The 26,591-nt window shown below is 40.2% G+C and overlaps 1 protein-coding gene across 1 annotated transcript in view; it reads left to right on the plus strand.

Annotated features, from left to right (window-relative positions):
* LOC140241702 (uncharacterized) overlaps positions 1-26,591 on the plus strand; it is a 134,269-nt gene that overhangs the window by 39,285 nt on the left and 68,393 nt on the right. The window contains exon 6 of the mRNA XM_072321448.1: positions 23,375-23,489. Coding sequence (XP_072177549.1) covers positions 23,375-23,489 — 115 coding nt within the window. The remainder of the gene's footprint in view (positions 1-23,374; positions 23,490-26,591) is intronic.

Genomic DNA, 26,591 nt, shown 5'->3' on the forward strand with positions numbered 1-26,591 from the left:
GCCAGTGTGAAATCTAACGAAGAGTATTTTGAAAGGGAAAGTAAATACAGCGACCTGTTGATACAGATTGTGTGTTGCACTCGCCTCCCGCCTCTCCTCTACGGAGGCTCCTTCACACCTTCACCATCGATTTTTTTTGCCCGGCCGTGCCACGCATCCTCGGCGAGGGTGTTGATTGCATGAATCTGGCCTCGTTAGTATCTGGCCAAGAAGTTCATTACGGATACAAGAGATGGGAGTTTAATTCAGTGCTGGACATTTAACCCCCACCCTGTGCCATGAGCTGAGGGCTGCATGTGAAGTATTTTTGGCCGTGGCACCAGTGGGTGGCTGCCAGAGCTCGTGCCAGCATTAACATTTTTACATTTCTTGTCTCTTTTTGGAGAACTAAACCAATGGTTCGACTTCAGCGTCTCAATTATTGTCTTTATATGCCATATCTTTTGCAAGTATGACATTTTATAAATTGGGATCAACTTCCAAGATAATTTCCAGAGTGGTTGAATTCCTGACCAAGAACCACGGTGACAGAATAAGAAATGAATATCCATTTTCAACAAAAAAAAAAAAAACCAAGTTAGTGGCTTTCCCCTGAAGACTACTTGTATAATTATACAGCCCATCTGTGTGTTTTAGGAAGGCATATTTTTGCAAATAGTAAATTTTGGGATTATCTGTTGACTTGCAAAATTAATGAAGATGAAAACACCACAGAAACGTACTAGCTACTCATTTCTTTGCCTTGTTTTTGTTGAAGGCAAGGTATGCGTGCAGCCTGTGCTTGCCATGTATAAATGGTTCGTGTGGGAGACACAGAGACTGCATTTAGGAGAGTGTCCATGTACAGTGTTAGACTTTCATGTCAGAGCTTGCCATTAATTTGTTTCTTTCTTATTATTGCTCATACATGTATATATGCCTGGTTAAATCTATTATCCAGTATAGAAATTCAGTCACAGAAATCAGGAGGGAGCCAGCAAGCTACATTGGTAAATTTCTACAATGTGAATCCGTGTCAGAAATTCAACCTTCAGTCAGTACATACTCTGAAGGAACAGAACTCCATCGTTGGATGGATTTTATAGAAGTGGCTTAAAGTGTCAAATTATCTTCAAAAGATTCCTTGTGGTACTTGTTCCAACAGTTTTACTTTTCAAAGAAGTTTGTGATGTCACAATAGGCCTATGCTATGAGCATCAATCACAGATCATGGTGTTCAATATTCTTTCTAATCAACGACAATGTATACAAGTGTAATTGCCCATTACAGTCCAATTAAAAGTTCATATCAAATTCTATTCCTTCACACAGTCTAATTTTGCTTTGATTTTCCCTGCATGAACTGTATTTCCAATTTCTAACCAAAAATGTTAACATTTCCTGATGACTATTGTTCTTTACACGACCTCAGTTGAAATAATCTCTCTCCTTGTGTCGTGTGATGTGCCATCCCTTTAAAGCTCCGTAGGTTGTTTGAGCATACCCTCCCATCTCGTGGGACGGCATCCCAGCCACCCCCAACGATGAGTTGCATGGCAATCATCCCAGATTACCGCTCTCATCCCTAAGCCCCTGTCGAGACCGTGTCCATCACAGATACGTGCATCTGTGACTACTCTCCTTAGAGCATGGCTCCAGAATCTGTCTGGTCATGCAATCTTCTGCGTAATATTTTCCCTATTCCCCAGCCCCTCAATTATTAGTGTACCGTGTCTTCTGTCTTCTATCCATACCCTTTCCTGCCCCAATCTAAATTTCAACCATAACTCGGTGGGACCCTTTCTGTTTTTGTTTTCTTCATTTTTGTAATTCCCATCCTGCTCACACATTAATAGATTTTAAACTTGCAAATTTGCACACCTAACTCTTTGCTAGTGGGAACAGATTGAGGCCTGTATGAATTCCAAGACGGATTACCACAGCTCGGAGGCATTCTGTTAATTAACCCGTTGAGGGCAGGCTGATTTTGCTAAAACACACATTTCCTATAGACACCTGCCTGAGTATACTCAGGACAAGTCTGCAACAGGTTAAATGAATCAAGGCCTTCACCCAGTGGAATTCCATTCTCTTAACAGACCATGGAGGTATAGCTCCATGATTTGACCGAGAGTGGTAGAATCATAGGAAATAAATCTTGCAGAAAAAGTTACTTTTTGTAATTCCACCCTCATCTTTTCTTCAAAATCTCATTATGTTAACATACAGCTGTATTCTGACACTTCCTCATATTGTATTCACATTAGGAGTGTAATAGTGTTGATACATGCATATTTGTGAATGTGCTTTGTACTGCTGTAGCTGTTTAAGCTTGTTAGATTGTTTAATGCTTTTCATACATGTACGGCATGTATCTTGCTGGGTATTTAGTCTACAGGTACTGGGTCCACATTGAGATCTATCAGGATTTATCTTGTCAGATTGAATTCCTTTGGAAAAACAAAACAAAGCAAAACCAAACCACAACGTTATTGTAGGAAGACCTGGCATATGGTCACCATTAATCTTTGATTTTACATCTCGCCTGTAATATCTTTTTAATCGTTTCTGGGAAATATTTTGCATGTACCTGTTGAAGCACACTTATATATAAAGATAATGATGTTAATATAATACCATTTCTGCAGTGCCATTTTCCATTCTGATTAGATGCTAAATCCCAAGAGTGCTTTAAAGAGTATCAGTGCAAACTCAAGAATACACTGTAGTCATTATGATGATAAAAATTGTTATCATTGAAACCATTACTATAAAATAGTATGACAATCATTATGGACAAAAAAAAGGAGTTGTGTCCCTTTAAAGGGACTGTACAGTACTGGTTGAAGTGGGGATTCATGTTTTGAACATTCCTAAGTGAGATAATGAAAAGCCTCTTATGAAATATGAAAGAGCATGTAATTTTAAGAAGGATTCAATGTTTATTTGATGAAAATTGGTTTTCAAATGGCTGAGATATCAAAAAAAAATTTTAATAATATAAGGCGACATGCCACAACTTTATTAGGATCTCTTTGTTTCACCTTGTTTTTGGATGTTTCAGCCATTTCAAAACCGATTTCCATCGAATAAACTTTTGATACCCCTTAGAACTGCATGCTCTTTGACATCTCATAGAGTGGTTTCTGAATATCTCGCAAAACGTTACAAGCTAAATCCTCACCTCGACCAGAACTGTACTCACCCTTTAACACATGCTTGACTTCAGCTAACCCACGTATTGTGTATCCTGCTGATTTTCGTGATTAGAAAAAGATCGAAGGGAACCACTGAAGAAGCAGGTCAGGTAGAATGGCAAGGTAACATATATAGTACATGCACACGCATGACTGGAAGACAACTTGTGTGCTGCACACTATCCTTCCTCCCCCCCCCCCCCTTCTCTTTCCTTGAGTAGTTCACCTAGCAACTGCTGAGGGGGAAAATCATGTCTTTTGACTCCTGAAAACATGCAGCTGAAAAGACTGGGAGAATTTCAGGGGAGTACTCTGTTATTGATCACGACGATGGGCAGTGTATAACGTTCCTTCGCAAGACAGTACTGTAGTTATAGTAAATTTTGCCTCTTGTTTTTATGTGTGGATTGCACCAGACCTATTAACCTCTGTCGCTTTGTGGTACTGATGTGCAAGAGTGAGTCTGTACATTTGATACTACATCCAAATGCACAGTCCTCTCAGACCATGTGACCATTTCACACATTCTCTACCAAGTCACATATTCTCTACCTATCCCTTCATGAGTGCATTTATCAACTCACTCCTGGCATAGAATTGAGGTTTTCAAGCAACTATCAGGGAGATTTGGGCAGTTGATAAATGCAAAGCTGTTTTAATTTTGGGGTCAGAAACACATTTCTGAAACGGCAAAAAAGTGTGATTTGCAAATGCATTTGAGCCAGAAACAAGTTTATGTGGAGTTGATACAAAAATTTCAGAATCGTTTTGAAATGCATTTATGGCTTAAAGCCACGGCTTAAAGCCTGGTCACACAGCGCTTTACGGCTTAATCATGGCATAAACCCGTCAAAAAGTGGTATCCCGTGAAGCAGACGATATTGTTTGCGTTGATGTCGAGTTTAAGACGAGCTACGGTCAATTTATAGACGTGGCAGGACGCGGGGAAAAATCGGAATCGGTGTCGGACGCTGTAAAAAGTTTTGAACTGCACAAAATTTTATTCTGCGGACAGCCACGGGCGGCACACGTGGTAAAGACGTGCGACACACGTGAAACACATGTGATAATCCGTGTTCCGGCAGTGATTAAAACTTGGGGAGACGCGGTAAGACGCAAAAGTTTAGCGGTCTGTCACTGGCAGAGCACAGTCATCTGATGTGTGTTATGCGTTGGTATCACGGAAAATAGCGTGTGTTTAGTGGCTTATCACTGACAAATGGATTTTTCCGCGTACATACACGCAGCTGGACATGGTTAGCCGTGCTTAGGCAGTGCTTCAGCAGTGGAACAGCCGCCAACGGCCATACCCCGTACAAAGCACGACCAAACCAAAATTGACCAAAAAATTACCACTTACGACCACGTCCACCAGATTTTCATAACTTTTTGTACGTGATTTAGACGTGGAGTGCTGTGTGACTGGGGCTTAAGACCTCCTTTCCATGCCAACCACTGCCAACTACACATCTCCCCTCCTCAGGTCAAACTGCGCAGTGTAGCTGCACAGTGATAAGTCCTTCCAATCTACTCAAGACAGAGTTGATAAACGCAACAACTCGACAAATGCGATCTGAAAGGCATTTGCAAACGCTCTTTGATAATGGATATTGATATGCGTTTTAAACATTGGAAAGCCTGAGAATATGTGAAAGAGAAAGAAATCATTCCACTGGGCCAACTGTGTAATGGGTTCAGATGTTTAGCCACTCGCATTTCTTGGGATAGATAGATTGCCCTCAATGCTGTCTTCCATTCCTATTTCAAACTCATGTGATCAGGGCCAGTCAGAAAATAAAACCTATCTACCAGCTATTTATACCTTGTCCTTTACATAGACCATGCCTTTTTTTCCCCCTTTTTTTGTTTTGTTTTGATGTCCATATTTAGAAGAGGCAAAAAAAGACACAAAGGAAATATTGAGACAGAATGTCTTGTCACCTTCAAAATATTTGCAGCCAAGTGAAGGCAGAAAGTATAAGTCATAGCTAAAAACTAATGGTAATAATAATCAAGCCATTCCCATGAACATTTCATAATGAAGGTGATTTGTAGAAGTATACATTGACATCAATATCTATAATGTTGTTTAGTATTATTCATATTTCATGCATTCAAGTAAACATTGGATTTTTGTTTAAAATCCATATTTTTGTTGAGGTTGCATTATTTTTTTTTTGTAACTTTTTAGTCCCACACATTGTTTTTGTTGTCTGTTTGTCAGGACTGCCACTATTGCTCAGTCATCGACAAAATCAACAATTTACATAATAGGCTGCCAAAATGACCCACCTGTCTTAATTTATATTCACACATATTATGCACAGATGAAAGTCTGAGACAGGATAAATGAGAAGTATAGGCCTTAAAATTCTATTTTTAATACCGCATTTCGCTTACATCATCGGTGCAAAAGTGTGAAGAGATAAGATGGTAGGTTATACAAGCTTGATTGCTGAACTTGCTTTCCTGTGACAGCACTTCTATCCTGAAGAAATAACTCCCTTAAAACAGTACATTTTCGGTTGACCCAATGATAAAGCAATAAGCAATGAACATGCAGGTGTCATAAAAATGTATCAACAGGAGAGAGTCACACACAGAATTCATGTATGTGATTTAGTCCCTAAACACTATCAATTCTTTCTTGTTTTTCTCTTCACAGGAATCAGTCATTCTTTGAACATTCAATTGTTCTTAAAGCAGAATCAGGTAAACAAAAGTCTTCCTTAGCCCCAAGATCCCCTGTAAAGTTTAACAGATTTTATCTGAGGACTCGTACGAGTACTATTTAAGGATGCATAGGAACTGTGTATCATCTCTCAACTATTGCAACTGAAAGAAGAAAGATGCATATAAAAGCAAACAGCCAGAGAGGATTAGTTGAGCGGCTTTAATCACCAGTCTGATTTTCAGCATCCGTCATACATATTTTATAAACTCTTACAATTATTCTTACCTTCTTCGTTAAAATGCATCAGAGGATTTAAAACAAAGCCTGGCCGAAATCGTGGCTGCAAAACAGCAATCTTCCATCATGCCAAAGATTACCCTAGCCTCAAAGGGACTTCTTTTGTTAGCATGAAATAAGAGATGTGTGCAATCAAAGATATTCTGGATCACATTTTCTCATTGAGCTGAAGAAAAAAATAAAATGCAAAACTAGCCAAAGGCTGCGTTTATCTAAAAAATTTCTTAGGCAGAATCACGGCTTTTTCCGGGGTTAGATAAATGCAACCGCGTTTTCAAACACGGTTAGAAACGTTGTTTTGAAACGCCTTTCAAAGGGCATTTTCAAACACGTTTGAGACCACGATCACCGATCTGTGAGTAGATAAACGCAATGCCGTTTTGAAACGCGTTTATATCTCAAGGTCAAATCCCAGCTGTTTCCGGTTGTGCTCTCTACCCATTATTTGTGTGTGACTGATTAGGCATGTTTGGTGGTATGCAGTTGACCTTTACTTCCCAGGTCAAACTGCGCAAAGCAGCTGCGCAGTGACACCACTCGAATCGCAATTATTGTATGATGGTTAGATAAACGCGGCTCCCCGAGAATCGCATTTCAAACCACGTTTGCAAACACCATTCCAAACATGTTTTGAAACGTGATTCTCTTTCTCAAGTTAGATAAACGCAGCCAAAGACCAGGTAGAAATAAATGAAATCAAGACTGGAGATAATAACGCCTTACAGAGGTGTTCACATGGCAGGGTGGGAGTGAGATTTGGATCGTGATCCAAATGTTGATGTTTGGATTTCTATCTAAATCTGACTAATTTGTTGTGTGAATGCCTGGTAAGCTGAAAAATTGTGATTCAGATCGCGATTCTGGTTACAATCCATAATCTTTCTATTTGTGCTTTTTTTCCCCAAATAATCTCAATGATTGTCTGGTGCTGTGTCTCGTATAAACCATGATTCGCATGATTTATCATCAGTGTTTTCAAGCCCACAATGCATCTCAGCTCTTTTCGCTGCCCACTGCCACGTCCCACCGCACGTACAATGTAAAGAGGTCAGCAGAGAGCACATACAATGTACATCGATGATGATGATGTAGCCTACATGATGATGATGATAATGATGATGTGCGTGTGAGTGTCCAGGCCCACAGGGATGCGTTGAATGACCTGCAATGCATGAACACACACGGCACACACAATTGTCTTACACGCTGGGTCAGCGGCTTGGGGTCGGGCGAAGGTCGCAGGCGTTCCACTCCAGTGGGATAGTGAGATTTGGGGGTTATCATGTAAACCCCTTCCAAAGGAGCATTGATGTTTCCATAGTTATCATTCAGCAAAATGTTCATCTTGTTTGAAAGGTGATCTAAAAAGCGAAATTTGGATTGCAATTCGAATTGCAATCCAAATCTCATTCCTACTGTGGGAATGCGCCTTGTGTGATATTTTGGTAGAACCAATTTGTAGTTGGCCTTCAAGCTCAGCCTCCTTTCACACTTGTTAACTCTGCTGCTTTCATGCTTGTTTGGTTTTTTGAAGGGCACAGAGACATTTGGTTGTTTTTGTGATCTTTTTTGGCAGCTTCAAGACAATCTATAGCTGCATTTGTGTGAATAACTTTCTCTTCATGAATTGTAACTCACTCTTTCACAACGTCATTTGTAATCTACGTCAGGTTCTGTGAATCTGCATGTGGGTGTCAGTAGCTCCAGATGGGCATAATCACCCAAATATGCCAGTGCATGCTCACAGACCTGAGATTTGAACAGCAAGAGAGAGTGAGAAGATCGTTATCTCACTGTATGAATTCTGTAGTTTTATCAGACACAATTTTTAGCTCACCTGAGCCAAAGGCTCAAGTGAGCTATTGCGATCGCCCTTCGTCCGGCGTCCGTCGTGCGTCGTCCGTCATCCGTCGTCCGTCGTGCGTAAACTTTTTACATTTTCATCTTCTTCTTGAAAACCCCAAGACTGATTTCCATCAAACTTGGCAGGTAGCATCCCTAGGGGGTTAGGAACTCAATTTGTTAAAATGGGCACCATGCCCCACCCAGGGGGCCCCCAGGGGGCCCAAACCCCCCAAAATTAAGGAATCTGTAAAAATCTTCTTCTCTAGAACCAGAAGTGATAGAGCTAAGTTAATACTATGAGTTAGTACATTGATAACTGTAGTTTCAAGTTTGTTCATGGCAGAATCAGGGGTGCCCCCCTTGGGACCCAGGGGAGGGGGGTGGGGAGTGGTCCTAATGGGGCCTAAATTGTACATTTTCATCTTCTTCTTGAGAATTCCATGACCCATTTTCACCAAACTTGGCAGGTAGCATCCCTAGGGGGTTAGGATCTCAATTTGTTAAAATGGGCACCATGCCCCACCCAGGGGGCCCCCAGGGGGCCCGAAACCCCCCTAAATGAAGAAATCTTTAAAAATCTTCTCTAGAATCAGAAGTTATAGAGCTAAGATAATACTATGAGTGTGTACATTAATGACTGTAGTTTCAAGTTTGTTCATAGCAGATCCAGGGGTGCCCCTCTTGGGGGTGGGGGGGGGGGGGGATTGGGAAGGTCCAAATGGGGGCCTGAATTGTACATTTTCATCGTCTTCCTGAAAACCTCATGATGGATTTTCGTCAAACTTGGCAGGTAGCATCCCTAGGGGATCAGGATCTCAATTTATCAAAATGGGCACCATGTCCCACCCAGCGGGCCCCAGGGGGCCCTAATCCCCCCAAATTAAGGAATCTTAAAAAATTGGGGCCCTTTTTTTTTTTTATTATATATTTTCATCTTCTACTTGAGAATGCCTGGTCAAACTTTAGTAGAGCTATGAATAATTTAGATTAGTGACTACGTGAAAGGTGAACTTGCGATACTCAGGTGAGCGCTAGACCCGCGGGTCTCTTGTTTTTTCTAATTTTCCCCCAATGTTATTCTTGTCCATACATGACATCCTGAACGGTAGTAGTCTTCTATTCCAGCAATGATGCCACTGAATCAGTCAAAATTCATAACTTTTGGATCAATAGTATGATTTTCAACAAACTTTCACTGATGTGTTCTACTGATATTGGTGATTTTAGTTGATCCACGTTTATAATTCGGTTTTCGTTTCCTTTAACCACACTCCCACTCAGGAGTTATCTGTTTTTGCATCGGGATACAAATACTGCCCCCTTTCACACACACGAAAAAAAGTCACCAAACTGCAAATGAAGTCCATTGCATGTCTAAACAATGACTGGAGTGTGACCCTATGATAGGTACCCAGGTGTGCAGACTTAGTGTGGCAAGGTGTATTATGGGATTTTAAAAATTGACAAGTTTCTTTGTGTTCCTGCTCGCACATGCTGGGCAGGGTAAATTATTGCGAGAGTTGCGACAGTACAATGTATAAAGCTGGACCAATTTTCATATCGCAGTGCACATCGCAAGAGTCAACATTTTTTGTGTGTCCACAGACAAGAATTATCCATTTTCCAATATTGTTAATTGTTGATGTGTGACCAGGACTACTGATCATACAAATATGCATGTATGAAACTTGGGGGGGGGGAACCCAAAACATTTATTTATCATATCTTGTTCAATATTGATGTAACTTTTACTGGTCTGTCTGAATGAGTTTACTCTCTGTGAGACTTGTTTAATTTTGAATTGGATTTTTACTTGAAAGTTTTTGTTTTTTTTTCCAATATTCATTTTTACCAAAAACAAACAAAACAAAGGGGGGGGGAGGAGCTGCTTTGGGATTCTTCTCGCCATTGCTTGTGATGAGAATCCAGAGAATCTCCCCAGTAGCTGATTCCAGGCTGCCAAGAAGCCTGCATCCCCCAACGATGCTCTCCACCATAAATCATCTTTTCATGAGACACACTCTCAGCAATCATCCGTCTGTTTTACCTCATCAGTTAGAACTAGAAAATGAAGTCATTTGTCTTGGAGACTGACATTTGGCAGTGCATGGCTTGATGATCAAAATGTTTCAGAAAATGAATTACTGTTCATTACCTTCGCAAACTGCACTGGTGATATGTCATGTGTCATTTATGGTACCAATTTCAAACATTAGCAAGATTTAATTTCAAAATGACTATTGTTTGTTTGACAGCAAGCATTTAGAAGACAGATCAGATGTTTCTGTAAAGAGAAAAAGTGATTTTCCTGTGAATTTTCTCTTTTTTTTGGGGGGGGGGGAGGTGGGGGAGGGGGAGGTAATGAGGATTTTAAACAGACACATTAAAGAACAGTTAAGATGTCCCACTAATATCAACAACTGGAGAAGCATTTTAATACCAAAATGTCAGAAAATAAATTTCTTGACTTCAAAAAAAAAAATCAAATAAGAAACCCAAATAGAATGTGATTGCATAGTCTGCAATTCATTAGAGAAATCTTCAAGTTCTGTCAGAGAGATGTGTAGCAATTTCAAAAGTAGCAGTGAAGAGCTGTGAAACACATACAAGTGACAAAGTCCAAGAGATTTATGTGTCATCCATAACATGACAGAACCAAAGCAGAAGTCATTTATCACTTCTCTAGCTTGAGCTTCGGAAGCTATGTAGTCAAATAGCACTGTTTGCAAATTCTCACTACCATGTAGATGTGACCAGCCAATTCATGACACTATTGCCATGCATCATAGCAAACAAATTGGCTATAGGAAGAGAAATGACAAGTCATTGGTGAAACCTCGAAAGGATATAAGTAGTTATTCACTTTCTCAGCCCCAATAAACTATCAAATGCTACATCTTGTGGTAGTATAGAATTAGGGTGTGATACAGATTCTTTTCATAATCCAATTTTACACATGTGTACACACACACACAAAACAAAACCCAGTGTAGGGTAGTGTGGTGGGGTTTGGAAAATTATCATTAGCACTGTGCCATTCTAACCTATGCATTTTTTAATCACTGGCCATAATTCAAACGGGGGAAAAAACTCTATTTTAATAGCAGTAGCAACATGTATATTCATCTCATGAATTTGAGACACAGGATGTAAGTAATTGATATTTACTTGTATTAAGAGGGACATACCTCTGGCACTAGTATTGTACACAAGCAACCCCAAACAAACAAACAATGAATGAAGGGGTTGAAAGTGAAAAGGTTACAGTGAGGGGGTATACCTCCTTTGTTAATACATTATGTGTCTCTTTGACCATACAGCGGAGTATGGTATACAACATCAGCTCCCGTCTGCTCACATTTTATTGACTATTCTTCATGTAACATTGTCATGACTGGAGTAGAGAATGTCTGGGATCAAGCTGCTTGGATTGGAGGTATTCACAGTGGGAAGTAGATTCCCTGCTGCGCTGTGACACATTCTCAAAGGAGTAAACCCAGAGAGAGAAGGGGAAGATATACGCAAGAAGATGCTTCTCTCCCCCTTTTCTATCTCTTTTTCTTCTTTCTGTTTGTCTGTACACACACACACACACGCACACACACACTCCACACACTCACATCGCAGCATTCTCTCCATCGGAGTTTAGTAGGAATCCACATGATACACTAGGTTAAGAACTTGTCAAGAAGAATGAGAAATGCTCTTCGTACTCGTGTCTTTTGGCTTTGCAGGATCACCGGGGCTGAGGAGGCGGGGGAGGGAGGGGAGGGATGTGAGATGGGGAGATGGAAGAGCGGGAACAATTGTCAAAATAATTGCCCCAAAATTCCTTCTGCATTTCTTATATTTGTCATCTAGACATGTAAGCAGTAACTTCTGAGCCGAGAGAATGGATTTCCAGATATACGTTTTACGGGCGCATTCTTGGCTCGGACCATGGCGTGCTGAGAAAACATTCATGCTCTGAGTTAATCCACTTGCAACGATCAATTCTAATAACTGTCAACATGTTTGCGTCAGTTCCAATCCCATTACACGGGAAGGGTGCTCGTCGGCAATAGTCCTAGAAATGTGGAAGGAGTGACTGGATCATATTTCTGTTTTATTATGCATGAATGTGACTACATTGCGCTGAATGTAAGCATCTTCTCTCTCACTTCAGCACAAGCCTTTTCTAGCAAGTATTCTTGGAATGTAGTCCTTTTAAAGGGAAACTTTACCATGCTTTGATTTGCAGTTTTGATACAGTTATCATTATTTCCTTGTGAATAAGATGGTTATTTGACAGATGTTTACCTTTGAATGCTGTCTGACATGATGTTTTTGTTCAAGTGACCATCTGAGTTCTAAATTTTCTCAGATCGGGTTCTTATTTTTTGAAGTGTATTTCATATTCTGCATTAGACGCAGCCCTCTCATTTGGTTGAATTCCTCTTTCAAGTGTGTTGATTATTCACTGCTTGGTGGCTTCTTCTACAGTTAATGGTGTTATGGAGCCCAGCAGGGACCCAACATTCATAGGTCATGAAACCATAGCTGCATTTATCTAACTCGAGAGAGAATCATGTTTCCCAGTGCGTTTGGACTGGCGTTTACGAACACAGTTTGAAGCATGATTCTAGGGCTGCCGCATTTATTTACACATCATGTAACGCCAATTTGAGTTTTGTCACAGGGGTGCTGCTTTCCACCCTTCAACCCAGAATTAGAGGTCAACTGAGGCACACACTTTTTTGTAACTGACAGTATGTACAGTATACTGAAAGTTGACCTTGGCAGCTTGGGGAAATGCGTTCCAAAATGGCATTGCGTTTATCTACTCGCAGAAAGGCAATCATGGTCTCTAATGCGTTTCAAATTGCCCTGTGCATGGCATTTTAAATCGGTATTTCTAAATGTGTCTGAAAACAGGGTTGCATTTATCTATCACCCAAAAATGCCTCAAATGCATTATTATCGTGATTGTGTCTCAGAAGGTTTATGGTTAAACTTGCCCCATATCAAAACTAACCCCCTATTCAGACGCAAGGCAGTTTATACCAAAAATCGATAAAGAAACGACGTATAAAGAATCATCGTATAGCCGATAGACCATTCAGACACTAATTTCGACCATTCCGGAAAAACATCATATAGATGTGCAGTTTCTCACTGCGCATGTTATGGTCATGAGTGACAGGTACAAGGTCACCTTTCGTGCTCACTCCCATTAAGCCCCACCCAGTTATACCGTTCTATGGTCGCCATAAGTTCAGACGCACAATGCACACGATGGAATGCTGATTGGTTATCGAGTTTTAGTTCGAAATGATGCTCTGACCGTCGTTTCACTATACGTCGTTTCGTTAGTCAGCGTTCAGATGTATAAATTCATCGTATAGCTATACCGTTTTGGTATAGCTGTACCGTTCTAGTATAGATTTTTTGCGTCTGAATGCCCTGTATGTCCAGTAAAAACTGGCAGACAGATGGTGAGAGATGGAGGGGAGAAGATAGAACAAGAAAGAAAAACATCTGCACACTGAAAACCTGGACAAAGTGGCAGATTAGGCTGCAGTGTAATGCCAGGACAGTGTACAAATAGTCTACTGAACCTGACCTGTCTGTCTCTACTGGTACAAAGTGATGATTGATATTGCAATCACAGGAATACAGTTACACTAGAGAGGCAGTGTGCGCGTGGAGAATTCAGCAGAATGATCATCAATTTCATCATTTCTAAGAGGATGCAACATCCAACATAACAAACATGCCATGATTTAACATTTTCTCTGGCCACTCTTAGGCTGCGTTTATCTAACTTGAGAGAGAATCATGTTTCAAAACGCTTGTGGAACGGTGTTTGCAAACGTGGTTTGAAGCGCGATTCTCGGGCTGCCGCATTTATTTACACATCATGTAACTGCAATTTGAGTTTTGTCACAGGGGTGCTGCTGGGATTTGACCTTAAAATATAAACGCGTTGCAAAATGGCATTGCGTTGTATCTACTCACAGAACGGCGATCGTGGTCTCAAACGTGTTTCAAAATGCCCTTTGAAAGGCGTTTCAAAACAACGTTTCTAAACGCGTTTGAAAACGCGGTTGCTTTTATCTAACCCCGAAAATGCCTCAAATTACGTTTAGGATCATGATTCTGCCTCAGAAACTTTTTAGTACAATGCAGCCTATGTGCACCTCTTCTAAAATCTTGTTTGAGCAGGGAGGTGGGAAACCCACTGCCATGGTTTGAGTAAGTGATTGTGGAATGAGGTCACTGCACTGATGATGTTGTAGAGAATAGGGAGCTGTGAGGTTTTGATATGAGAGACTAAAGCCCTGTTTTAAGAAATCTTTGACATTGCCTGAACTTTGTCGAGGTAACTCTGGTTCAAAAGGCTCCATTAAAACAGAATTTAAGAGGTTTATAAAGGAGCCAGGAGCTATGATGTGATCAGAATTTTGGTATGTGTTAAAAGGAAAAGTTGGATGTGATGTGAGGATGGGGTGCCCACTCTTCTCTTCTGCCTTGCTGACATTAAAGGCAAAACATAGTTCTCAGATGATCTCAAATTCACTTTCTATCTTTGGAATTTGCGTGCATTACATCCTGAGTGTTTCATGAGCAACTTGTCTAGCTGATGTGATGTGCCAGGATAATGAGTTGTTCTGAAATATTTTGAGTACAAAAGTGTAAAATACAAGAAAATTGGTGTACTGGACTTCATTCCTGAAGAGCCCTCCCCATTCTGTAGTGGGTAGGTAGAACGTTTCGTGATGATCGATCTTGCCTTAGCCATCGTATTTCCCAAGAAGATCCATATGATTTACTCTAGTGCAAAGCTCAGTGGCTACTGCTATTGCCCACTATCAATAATTTATTATACAAATAATGACTGCTATGAGGGGCACAGTTAAAATTATGGGCCCAAGATGATGTGAAAACCGTAACTATGCCCGAAGCGAAGCTGAGGGCATGGTTATGGTTTTCACATCACCGAGGGCCTACATAATTTTAACTGTGCCCCGAATATCAAGCAATCATTATTTGTTTTATATACCGAAAATATAGATTCCAAAATATAGATACCGAAAATATAGATTGCTGATTCTAGTCTCTTTTACAGCACTCGTAATCAATGCTGATCGTTAGCGCGGCGGTCGTATCATTGGTGCGTACATGAGTGATCATCTGTGTACGGGGTTGCGACTGTCTCCAAACGTATTTACAGGGCACAGTGACCGCTAGTCTCTTTTACAGCATGCTGATCGAATGCGCGGCGGTCGTATCATTGGTGCGTACATATGAGCGAACTATGTGTACAGGGTCGCGACTGTCTCCAAACCTATTTATAGGGTTACAGTTGATTTACTGTGCCCCGGTGCCGGGCACAGTAAATCAAAAATGGGGCACAGCTATTTTCATGACTCCGCTTTTAACCAATCAGATGAGAGGATTCTATATATGAGGTATATAATATAAAACATTACATAACGACCATAATTGGATATGTTCTGAAATTGCAATGCTGTTGATGTAGCTTTTTGGCTAATATTTCACATTTTTGTTGCTACTCAACTGAAATCCTGTCATCATGGCATTATTTCACACATTCTTTCTGCATATAGGCCTACATGAATGTCTGTTTTAGAGCAAAAATTGACAGTTTCTACAGGCATATGGAGACTATGTTTTACCTAAAATCCGCTGAAGCCCACTACCATGAGATACCATTGCTGTCACATGCTGCTCAATGGCAAGCAGTAAAGGCAGGTGTGATATGCAGGGTCTGTAGATCAACTGTTCATTCAAATAGCCTGATTATCTGCTGGAATTCTGGTTTTTCACCCCATGATTCTTCCCATTTAAAGGAAATCATATGACTTATAGCAGTTACTGTTAGTATGTCGGTCAGAGTATAATGCAACTGTAATTTAATCGATTACCCTCATGTGTTGAGGTGTTTCATTAGAATAGACGGAAATGTTTTACCCATTCAGTGCATTTCTGATTGGGAAATTCATGGAAATTAGGGGAAATTTTGTGGAAAACTCATTACCTTAATGCAGTTTGCTGGTTTGACTCCAGAAAGCCATTGAAAGCCCATTGTCATTAGAAAATATAACAACATTATGTGGTTTTTATTGATAGTATGTCACAACATTGAAAGAACTTTGGATTACATCGCATTGCAAGTTTTTGTCAACATAATGTGCACATGCACAAATAGCTCGAAAGTCTGCTTAATGCGGACATGGCTATGATGCAGCAATATCATTGGTGGCTAGCTGCGCCTTCATGTTTGCCAGAGGGGAGGAATCCTAACTTCAAGTAGAAGTCACTTGACAACCATCACTTTTTTTGTCTTTTCTGCAGTGAGCAGTCTCAATGCAAAAATGTCTCAGCAGACTTCAGGTAAATTTTGAAAACTTGCACTGCAGCAGCCTACGACATGTGTCAGTGTTTCAGAGGGCTTGTGGCTCAGTAATTTGCCCCACAACTCTCTCTGATATAACATCAGTCACAAATTATCTTATGTCACATTTTCTAAAAGGCAAGGTGAATGGCCCCTGCGCAAGTCTAAACCTTGTGAGAGAAACAAAATGTGAGGCTTTGGAGCCCTGGCAAACTTACCAAGGGCTGAAGTGGGAGGCACCCATTGAATGACATGTATGTGCATCCACATCAAAACATGTTTAGTCAGTCAGTCCTCTTGCCTTAAAGGCACAATGTGGTTTTGTATTGGCAATGTCTGCAATATAGGCCTATTGATTTCTTTGTTTTTAATCGGTCATAAAAGAAGAGCACAAGTTTTCCTTTATCTTATTGGTTGGGGGGGGGGGGGGACGGGATTCTCTCATTTTTCATCCAGAGGCTTCAACTTTTGTGACAAAACTACAATTTGCCCAAGTGCCCAAAAGCAGTTTGAAAATAAGAATTTTTACCTTGTTATACAAGCAACTGTATAACATTACTGTTCTCATAATGAACTTTCTTGGAGTTCTGAATAGGAGTAATACAAGTGCAATATAAGATGTTCTGTAAGAAACAAAAACTGCATCTTTTAATTCACATGTTGGATCGCTTCATTGCCTGATGTTTGGATGTTTGCAAGCGTCTTTTCCTATAACGTCATCTTGTGTTTCAAATCTGAGTTGGAAGTTTGTTTTGCATCTTTCTTCTTTTCTGTGTGGCTGTATGTGGCATGTGCAAGTTTAAAGATGCTGCCTTGGGTCATCACATGAAGGCTGCGTTTAACTAGAGAGAGATAATCACGTTTCAAAATGTGTTTTCAAATAGCAGTTACGATTGTGGTTTAAAACGCTATTCTCTGGGTGACAAGTGTATCAATGGTTATAGTTATCAAACATCAATGAAGAGTTGAGTGTTGTCACTGCGATATGAGTATTGTCACTGCACGGAGCTGCTTTGCGCCATTCGTGCTGGGTAGTAGAGGTCAACTGAGGCGCAAACTTTTTTGTAACCAATGGCGTGCACAGTAGGCTAGAAGTTGACCTTGGCAGCTGGGAGAAACACGTTTCAAAATGGCATTGTGTTTAAAAAATTTACTTGCGGAAAGGCAATCTTGGTCTCAAACGCGTTTTAAATCATCCTTTGAATGGTGTGTCAAATCGGCATTTCTAAACACATTTGAATGGTGTTTCAAATCGGCATTTCTAAACACATTTGAATGGTGTGTCAAATCGGCATTTCTAAACACATTTGAATGGTGTGTCAAATCGGCATTTCTAAACACATTTGAATGGTGTTTCAAATCGGCATTTCTAAACACATTTGAATGGTGTTTTAAATCGGCATTTCTAAACACATTTGAATAACATGGTTGCATCTATCTATTGCCCGAAAAAGGCTCAAACATGTTTAGGACTGTGCTTCTGCCTCAGAAACTTTTTAGATAAATGCACTTGAAAGCCTAAGTTAGTCAGGACGCTTCAGAGAACGTGCCTGCTAGACCCACAATATTCAGAATTTCCTGCCTTGCCATGTTTGCTGGAACTCCATTACTCTGGACGTGACTTGGCACTTCTAGTCGTTTCACCCATTTCAATTTTGTGTCACTAATTTTTGAGACCCATTTAACGCTTCCATTGCTACATGTACCTACAACACATGAGATGTCAGTGATATCTGAATGTAGTTGATGCGAAGAGGGTTCACATACTTTCCTGTTGTGTACCACTCTCATTATTATTGTGTATCATCAAATTTGTGTGAATCATTGGAACTTAGTTTCCTGTAATTTTGCTTCCCTCGATCGGCTGCTGTCATTGTGAATTTTTTTTTTTTTCTTATATATAAACTGGTGAGTTTGGTTGTGAGTGAATGTCTGTCTACGTTGTACATAATGTATGTACTTTGTCTCGATGCATTTTTGCAGGGTGTGGGGGGAGGAGGTGGGCAATGAGGTTGAGACAACTTTAACCCATTGAGGACGAGTCCCGAGTGTACTTGGGCAGGTGTCTATGGGAAATGCATGCTGTAGCAAAATCAGTCCGTCCTCAACGGGTGAAGGTGCAAATGATAATATTGAAGTGCACTGAGGTTCGTAGAGGTGCTATGAGTCTTCTCATTGTGTAGTCCTGAGGCATGGTGCTTGAATCAGTTGGTGGACCTAGTCAGCACTAGTCTGGCCTCAGAGCAAAGTCTGATTGTTAGCCCTAGTCCTGGCAGCTTCATAGGTTTCGTTTTGCAGGTTTTCTCACTGGCCTAGAGAAGAAAACAATTACATCTCATACAGTAGCAAGCACTTCAGCCGTGCATTACTGACTAGAGGAGACATAGCACTAATGTTTCTTCTTTCCCTATTACTTTATTTCAAAATATATTTTATTTTTCTATGCGACGCCAGAATTGCTGTTTGATCTCTTTGCTGATTCATTCTACTTTCAGTAATGTTTTGTCTTAATTGTAATTAAATCTTGTCACAATTGCAATAGATATTTTTGTTATAATTTTGAAGATGTTGGAAAATAGGCCACTGTTTGAGATATGTTATGTTTGTTAATCTCAATTTCTCAAAGCAGTGTCCATTTTTTCCCCTCTGATCTCTTTGAATCGCTTTAACTTGCCAAGCCCGCCCTCCTTCCGGAGAAGCGTGTAGTCCAAAGCCCTTTGGGTTTTTCTCTTTTTTTTTTTCTTTGAATTATCTATCAAAGGTGTAGCTTGAAATGGCTGGAAATAAAACTATCCATCAATCAATCAGAATTTAGTGCTTACTGAGTTGTGATGACATCTAGAATATTTATGGAATCACGAAGGATGTACATATATCTATGGGGATATTTTCCAGCCTGTCATTTAGCTTGCTGAGACTCGCATTCCGATGCTGACATTGCCTTGCCCACGCGGCATCCTAAACTCCCGTCGTCGTCGGGGAGAGCCACATTTATTAGCGAGCATGACCAGATGCATCCCGTAAAAAAAAAAAAAAAAAATTTGCGGGTACTTGACGAAGGCATGGCTGCTGTTTATTTGCGTGATCCAAATCGCGTATACCGCCCAATCAAACATGTCTGGCCTACTCCGGGGATGCCAGCTTTGGGTAATTGTGATGTACTAGTCCCACATGGGTGATTTTCACATCTTGTGCTTGTAGGCTCCTCCATGGTCTCGAGGAAGGAATTTCATGCACGTATTTCAAGAAATTCAGCCCGAGACAGTAGAGAAGATTGTACTCTCCAAGTTCGCCTTTCCTGCTCTGTCTGCAAGTCCAAATCTCTGATGACAACTCATCTTGTGTTGCCCCGGCAACCGGCTTGGAGCGTGATCAAACTGTGCTTCCCCACAGATGATTGTTAACTAAGATGAGTCCTATCACTGCAGGAGTAGGCATGCTCAGGAAAGCAACATGCCAAATATACAGCTCTCCTTCTGCCTGCTTGTGGGATATACATGTATCCTACATCAAGACATCCTTATCCAAATGTCATGGAGCTGCATTATTAAAGGGATTCCCTGTTTTTACACAATTTCTCTTTTTATTATTCATATTGAGGACCCTTTCGGTATTTGGGGGATAGCTGTTGTTCAGTTCTATACCCAGCATATTTTATGTGACAAATACTTTGAGAAAAATTGTTTTTAAGTACAGTCCTCATCTCCTTCTTTGTCAATGTTAAGTGCAGACCACCAACAGTGTAATATTGTCCTTTTTTTTAAAGGAATAATTAACCATTTGCAGATGAAACAAAAACCCAGCATTAGTGCTTTAAAATAGTTCTAAAATGTGAGTTAGGGATAGAAACAACCACTGTAAAAATTTGAATCAGTAAGATCGATGTTAAGTATTGTTAGATATACAAAATGTGAACAGTAGTTATAATAAGAATGTTTTCAGACTAAACCATCTACAGTTACAGTTTATTAAGAAAAATACTGATACCTCCCTATATTTTAGGCTTTATTGTACTAAATTTATATGGTAGGCTTTTATGTGGTACAACAGACCTACTCATATGCATCAAATGTGATATCTTGAACATTTTTAAAATCACTGCTCCCAAAGGTAAACAGGACCTTTAAGCAAATGATGCAGTTATCCACGTGTATTGAATTTGACGGACCAATTGTCAGTGCTAATTTAGCAACAAATACTGGTGTGTGACCATGTAGTCAAAAGTCAATTTGAAACAGTCACTGGACAAGATAATTAGCGCAACAAATTTCTTGTGTACAGTTCACAACATTTAGGCACAATAGGCCAGTTCACAAACAACGAAAATCGAAATTTCAATCGCGATCCAAATTTCGATTTTCTTTTCGACCGTTCATACACAGGGAAAAATCGCACTTCACAGCAAGGAAAGAACGATCAGTGGCCAAACTGCGCATGCGCGAAACTTGCATGACCGAAGACTGACCCCGCCCGCAGTCCCAATAGAGTTTCGCACGCGCTACGAACGATGGGATTAAAAATACCGATTTCCGAATCTCGATCGCGCTCACACACACGACGCTTGGCAAAATAATCGCGATTATTCTGAAAAATCGCATTAATAGTGCGAGTTGGATCGCGATAAGGATCGCGGTAATTAGTGAGATTTTTCTGTCCACACTGGAAAAAATTTCGAAATTTTGATCGCGATAAGAAAATCGATTTTTAAATCGCACTTTTTCCCTTGTGTGTGAACGGGCCTAATTACTCAGTAATCAAATTTTGTGCAAAAAGTGGTCACAGATTTAATGCATCATTAAACCCTTTTCAGAGATGATTGTCATGTGTTTTACATCATGAAAGACCTTTTGGAGATGGCTGTAAAATCAGATGAACCTGTGTATGTAACAGGTTTTTGAGTGGTTCTCTCAAAACTTGTCCTGAAACAGTAATTAACAGGAAGGTGGTAAGGTCATCGGATTAGGTATTGCAAGGTGTATTCAGGCATGATATTCTGTAGATTTAAATCTGATTTCAGATTTTTTTTTTCTCAAGTCTGTACACATTTTGGTTTTTACATGTATCAAAATCACCTGAAAATTTTGATTTCTGATTTTTTTTTCCAACAAACCTCAGTATCATCCCTGTGTATTAGAAAGGATTGTTTTATATTGGTCCCTGTGGAGATGCAAATGTGAAAATGAAACATTGTTCTGTATAAAACCCGGCAAAATGAAGGATTTCGCTTATGATACAAGTTAACGACAAACATCAGCAGTGCATTGGTGCACCAACAAGTTGTATCATTCCAGGAGCCCGCCTGATCCATCTCTTCTATGACATTTTAGCTGTAAATTTTGAATATTTAAATCTCAAAAGAGTAAATGTTGTGCAGAGCTCTGTGAATGTTTTCTCAATTGCTATACTGCTTGCAGTTGCTGTCAGATAAAGATATAAAGCATCCTTGCATTTATAATGATCAGCATCTCAGCTTACAGAAACTGAAACAGCGATTAAAGGTATAGTTTACCATTTGGAGCAGTCATTTAAAAAATGTTCGAGATATCACATTTGATGAATATGTGTAGATCAGTTGTATCACAAAACATCCTACCATGTATAAATTTGCAATAAAGCCTAAAATATAAACAGATATCTCTATTTTTCTCAATAAACCATAACTGTAGACAGTGTAGTCTAGAAACATTTTTATTATAACTATTGTTCACATTCTGTATATTTAACAATGCTTAACATTAATTATACTCATTCAAATCTTTACATTGGTTGTTTCAGAACTATTTTGAAGCACTAAAGCTGGGTTTTTGTTTCATCTGCAAATGGTAAATTATGCCTCTTAAGTCCTATTGATTTCTTAAAGTCCCTTGCAATAGAAATGAACTGTGAGAGATACAGACCGCAAGATAATCATTACAGCCTGACACTGTGACTCTTTACGTGCAATGAAATGATTAAGTATCGGGATATTTTAGATTTTCCCAGGATGAGTATTGAGTTGCTCTGAAAGTGTGATGTGCATTCAAATTGTAGGCACCCCCTTCTCCCCCCCCCCCCAAAAAAAAAAAAAAGAAAGAAATATATCTATACATATCATGCTAGAGAATATCAAGAAAGTTGTGACCATTTGAGAGTTAACTTGTCATATTCTATGGCTTCCTTCAGGACACCTCAAAATAAATCTCCTGGGGTTGCAAGTCATATAAAGTTTATAGTTACAGTACCGAAGATGTGGATCGTGCTAAGGCCAGCCGTCAGGAAACTACCTATCAACTGTGAGCATATAAACCGTCGCCATGGGAGCTGCCTGCAGTTCCTGCAACTTGGAATAATTTCATACGTCTTTCTGAAACATGCCCCTCATCAGTTGGCTGAATCATTTCCTGATCTGATTGGCATAGATGCTCCCCACTGTTTTGTTTTGTTTTGCTTTGTATCTCCTGATATCGTATTGTAATGTACTGTATCGTTTTTATATGACCAGTCACTAATTTTACATTTTCTTTACAAGATCACTGTAATTCTGCTGATACCATTAACATTAATGTTTTTACAGATCCGCCAGGATTTCAATATCCTGAAAGAGTTTCTTTTCATTTGTATCACAGCTACGCCTTGCATTTTCTGACCAAAGTGTGAGCTATTACATTCACTGAAAACAAACTTATGACAGTGAAAAAAAAAATCCTTTAGGCACAACTAAAGACAAGAAATGAAGACGCCAGGGCATAATTGCAGCTGACTTGGATTTACTGTTGTTTCTTTTCTGATTGTTTCTTTGGTAAGGCCCAAAGAGACCACTGGGACATAACACCCTCATGTACTCCAACAACAAAATGACAGGAACCATCTTGTCTGGAGTAAAACTACAGTTAGTGTGCGGTTGCTGAGCACTGTCGATGTTGCCTTCTTCAGGTTAAGTGCTTTCCAACTTTTTACTTCTACTGTTTTTTTTTCTCTCCTTTTTTGTGTCTCCTCGCTCTGTAGGGCTTTGAAGAGCTGTGCCGGATGGGAGCTTGGGACTTCGTCATCAACCTGAGTGGGTCTGACCTGCCTCTTCGAGATGTGGATGATACAGCTGCCATGTTGGCTTCAGCGAGAGGTAAATACTCGACAAGACTGTGGTGTAGGGCTGCCAGGGAAAAAGGGGGAAGGCGCTGATGGGTACCGTTAGCATTGCCAATTTGATGCACAGTTTGATAGCTCTGTAAATCTCCTCTCCCGCAGACGCTATCACGTTACAAACGCCCGTAAGTTGCTGCAAAAGTTGGAAGTTTCTTCTGCCGAAGGGGATGTTCAGCATCATAATCTGTGTCTGGGAGATTTTTCCACCTTAATCTGAATTCCAGTCATTCGCAGCTGGACTGGCGCACATGTTTGATGTGAGCGTGGAAATTCAATTCGCCCAATGAAGCTTTTAGCCCCTAAGTCTCTTTCCAGAAATCGCTTGACCAGGTCCAGCTCCGACTCCTTTGGAGCGAGCTTTTTGTATCCCTGTTCAAAATGTGTCAAATGATTTTCTGGAAGCTTGACGTTGGAAGAGGAAATTGTTCTTTCAGGTTCGCATGCAATTTCCAGGGTAGGGGGAAAAGAGCATCATTCAGCACGCACATACAATCGGCGGAATCGATGCAGAAGTGAAACCTCCAATTTGCATTTTGCGTTCCCCAAATGTTTTGTGGCTTTTTTGCAGTGACTTGATTTGTTGCCTAATGAGAGGCAAGGTATGGCAATCTCATCATGTATTGTGATATGAGAGAAGGGGGAGGAGGAGGGGGCGGTGGAGGGGGGGGGGGGGAGAGGAAGGGGTAAGTGCCAGACATGTGATCAGTGCCACAGATGTATTTGATATTGTGACATCCATGAAAACATTTCTTCCCCCCCCCCCCCATGTCATGTCAAGTTCTGCTTTCTTGCTATGTTGGATTTTGTAGGACTCCTGAATGAAGTTTGTATATAGGAAACAAAGTGCTTTGCAACAGTTCAATGATATAGATGGAAAAAAAAAAACTACTGGGAGCCATAAGCTGTGTGTTGTCAACAAAATATCTGATTTCTTACTGAAATCGACCTCACGACACTTCCTCCTCTGCAGAGTCCCACAAAATTAAACTCCACTCATTTGACAAATGCCATAAAGTGAAGTGGAAACTGGAAACTCTTTTGTCAAAATCAGATGCAAAATAACAGTAAAACATTAACTTTTCCGTTGCACAAGTGAAACCAGTGATATCAGCCACAATTGTGCATACTATAAAACCAGAAATTTTCGTGGCATGAAACTTCTCGTGAAATGAAACCAATGGCTTTTTCGCGGCATGGAGCTTTTGTGAATTGCCTGTAGCAGTGAGTGCATTATGTAGACAATGACTTTGGCATGCATTTTACTCTTGTGAATCTTGGCTCCCCGCAAAATTCACGTAAGTGTCATGCACATGAAAACTTGTGGTGTTACTGTATATTTCCTCAAGATGAGATGATAGTGCAACCACATCATGACTAGCCTGTTGTTCTGCACTAAAATGATATCACAGTTCTCATTCTTGGGTAATGAATAAGCAATTGCAAAATCCCTCCACCCTAAAAGTTGTCCTTTTGCTTTACTTTGAAAAAAAAAATGTATAATTTAGTAACTGTCAATGCGTAATTCAGTTGTAGACTTGTCAGACCAGTGACATCATTACTTAATGTAATTTGCATTAAATGTGATTGTGACTATTATCACTATTGATGTGAAAGTATGTCAGAGTTTTAGAGTCTCATAGCTAATGTCTGATTTTTATAGACACATACCAATCTTTTTGTTTGTTTTACGATTTGAAGGCTGACTTGAACATTATAGAATTTTTACTCTATCCACTGCTGTGTGCGCTATAGTAACTCTGTGGGCCGCCTCTTATGAGTCCACAGGGCCACAAGGAGACACTGTGCATCGGTGAAGTAGCAAGTTTGTCTGTCAAAGACGATGGCAGATTGAATGTTACTTCCTGGAGAGTGCTCATGGGATACGATCCAGTTCGCTTGAAGTGGAGAGCACTCGGTGGTGCTTGTCAAGAATCATCATAATTATTTGAGTTTCAGGGAGCCATGGAGAAAAGTATTCTGTAGGCCTTATTTTAGGCTTTAATAAGGTTAGGGTTAGTGTTTTAACATAGCAGTATCATGATCAACCCAGTGTAGATATGATGGAGTTCTTTGAGCTACAACGTAATATGCCAATCTTAGTTGTATTCTGTATTAGAGGTCTTGGTAGAAAATTATGCACTGCACAAGCAAATGCGTAGTTCCAAGATAAGTAATAGACATTAGCCACGAATCAAAATATTGGAATGGAAAAGTGTCAGGGAGACCCAGCTTTGCCCAGGAGGTCTGGTTTCTACAGCCCTCTTGTTTCTGGATAATTTCCAAACATTAAGGATCTCATTCATATTGGTTGTGGCACAAGATTGGTCTACAGATAATTCCCGGAACAAAATGAAATATTAAGCATTTGTGATTTGTACTGATTTTAAACTGGGAGTTGTGATTGACCATTCTGTTTTGTCACAAAATATTTCTTGCACTTGTGGTCAGTACTGCCAGACAAGGTATTTGATAGAGTTTCAGCAGCTGTAGCAATTTTGCAAAAGAGAACGTGCAAGTTTTGATTCATATCTACTGTTTTGTACCTTCCAGCAAGTTTAGCCACTTTGATTTCATTCATATGTCTGCTTACTCAGACCAATGTCTGTGACCGCCACGAGGGATTTTTCACTTCAAGGGCTTCTCTTTCACCTTGAAACAACCGGTTCCAGTTGTTTGGCGCCCAAATTGCCGAATGAAAAGCCTGTTATTGATATGGCTAATGAAAGGGTGTATTAATCTGTCATAGCATGATACAGATGTCAGTTTCTATACACATCTTCAGTTTCTGCACCCTCCAGTGGTGGCAGATTATTAGTTCCCACGCAATCTGCACCTGACAAGGTAAGCAGCATGGTTGTGCATGGCGGAGCAGGTTTCCAGGAGATCGGACAAGAGTCACTGTCCTTTCAGGGATACTTTGTCAGCACTGTGGTCTTTACAACAACAACCACAACAGCCAAAAGTTTTTTTGTTTTTTTTTTCTGTGGAGCCCTTAGCCATTTCAGTGGCTTCCCTTTTTCCATTTGTTGTGTCTGCATCCTGTTCCAAAACAGATTTGCATTTAAAGGGGAAAGTCCAG

Source organism: Diadema setosum, chromosome 18 (assembly GCF_964275005.1).
Source record: "Diadema setosum chromosome 18, eeDiaSeto1, whole genome shotgun sequence".
NCBI lineage: Eukaryota > Metazoa > Echinodermata > Echinoidea > Diadematoida > Diadematidae > Diadema > Diadema setosum.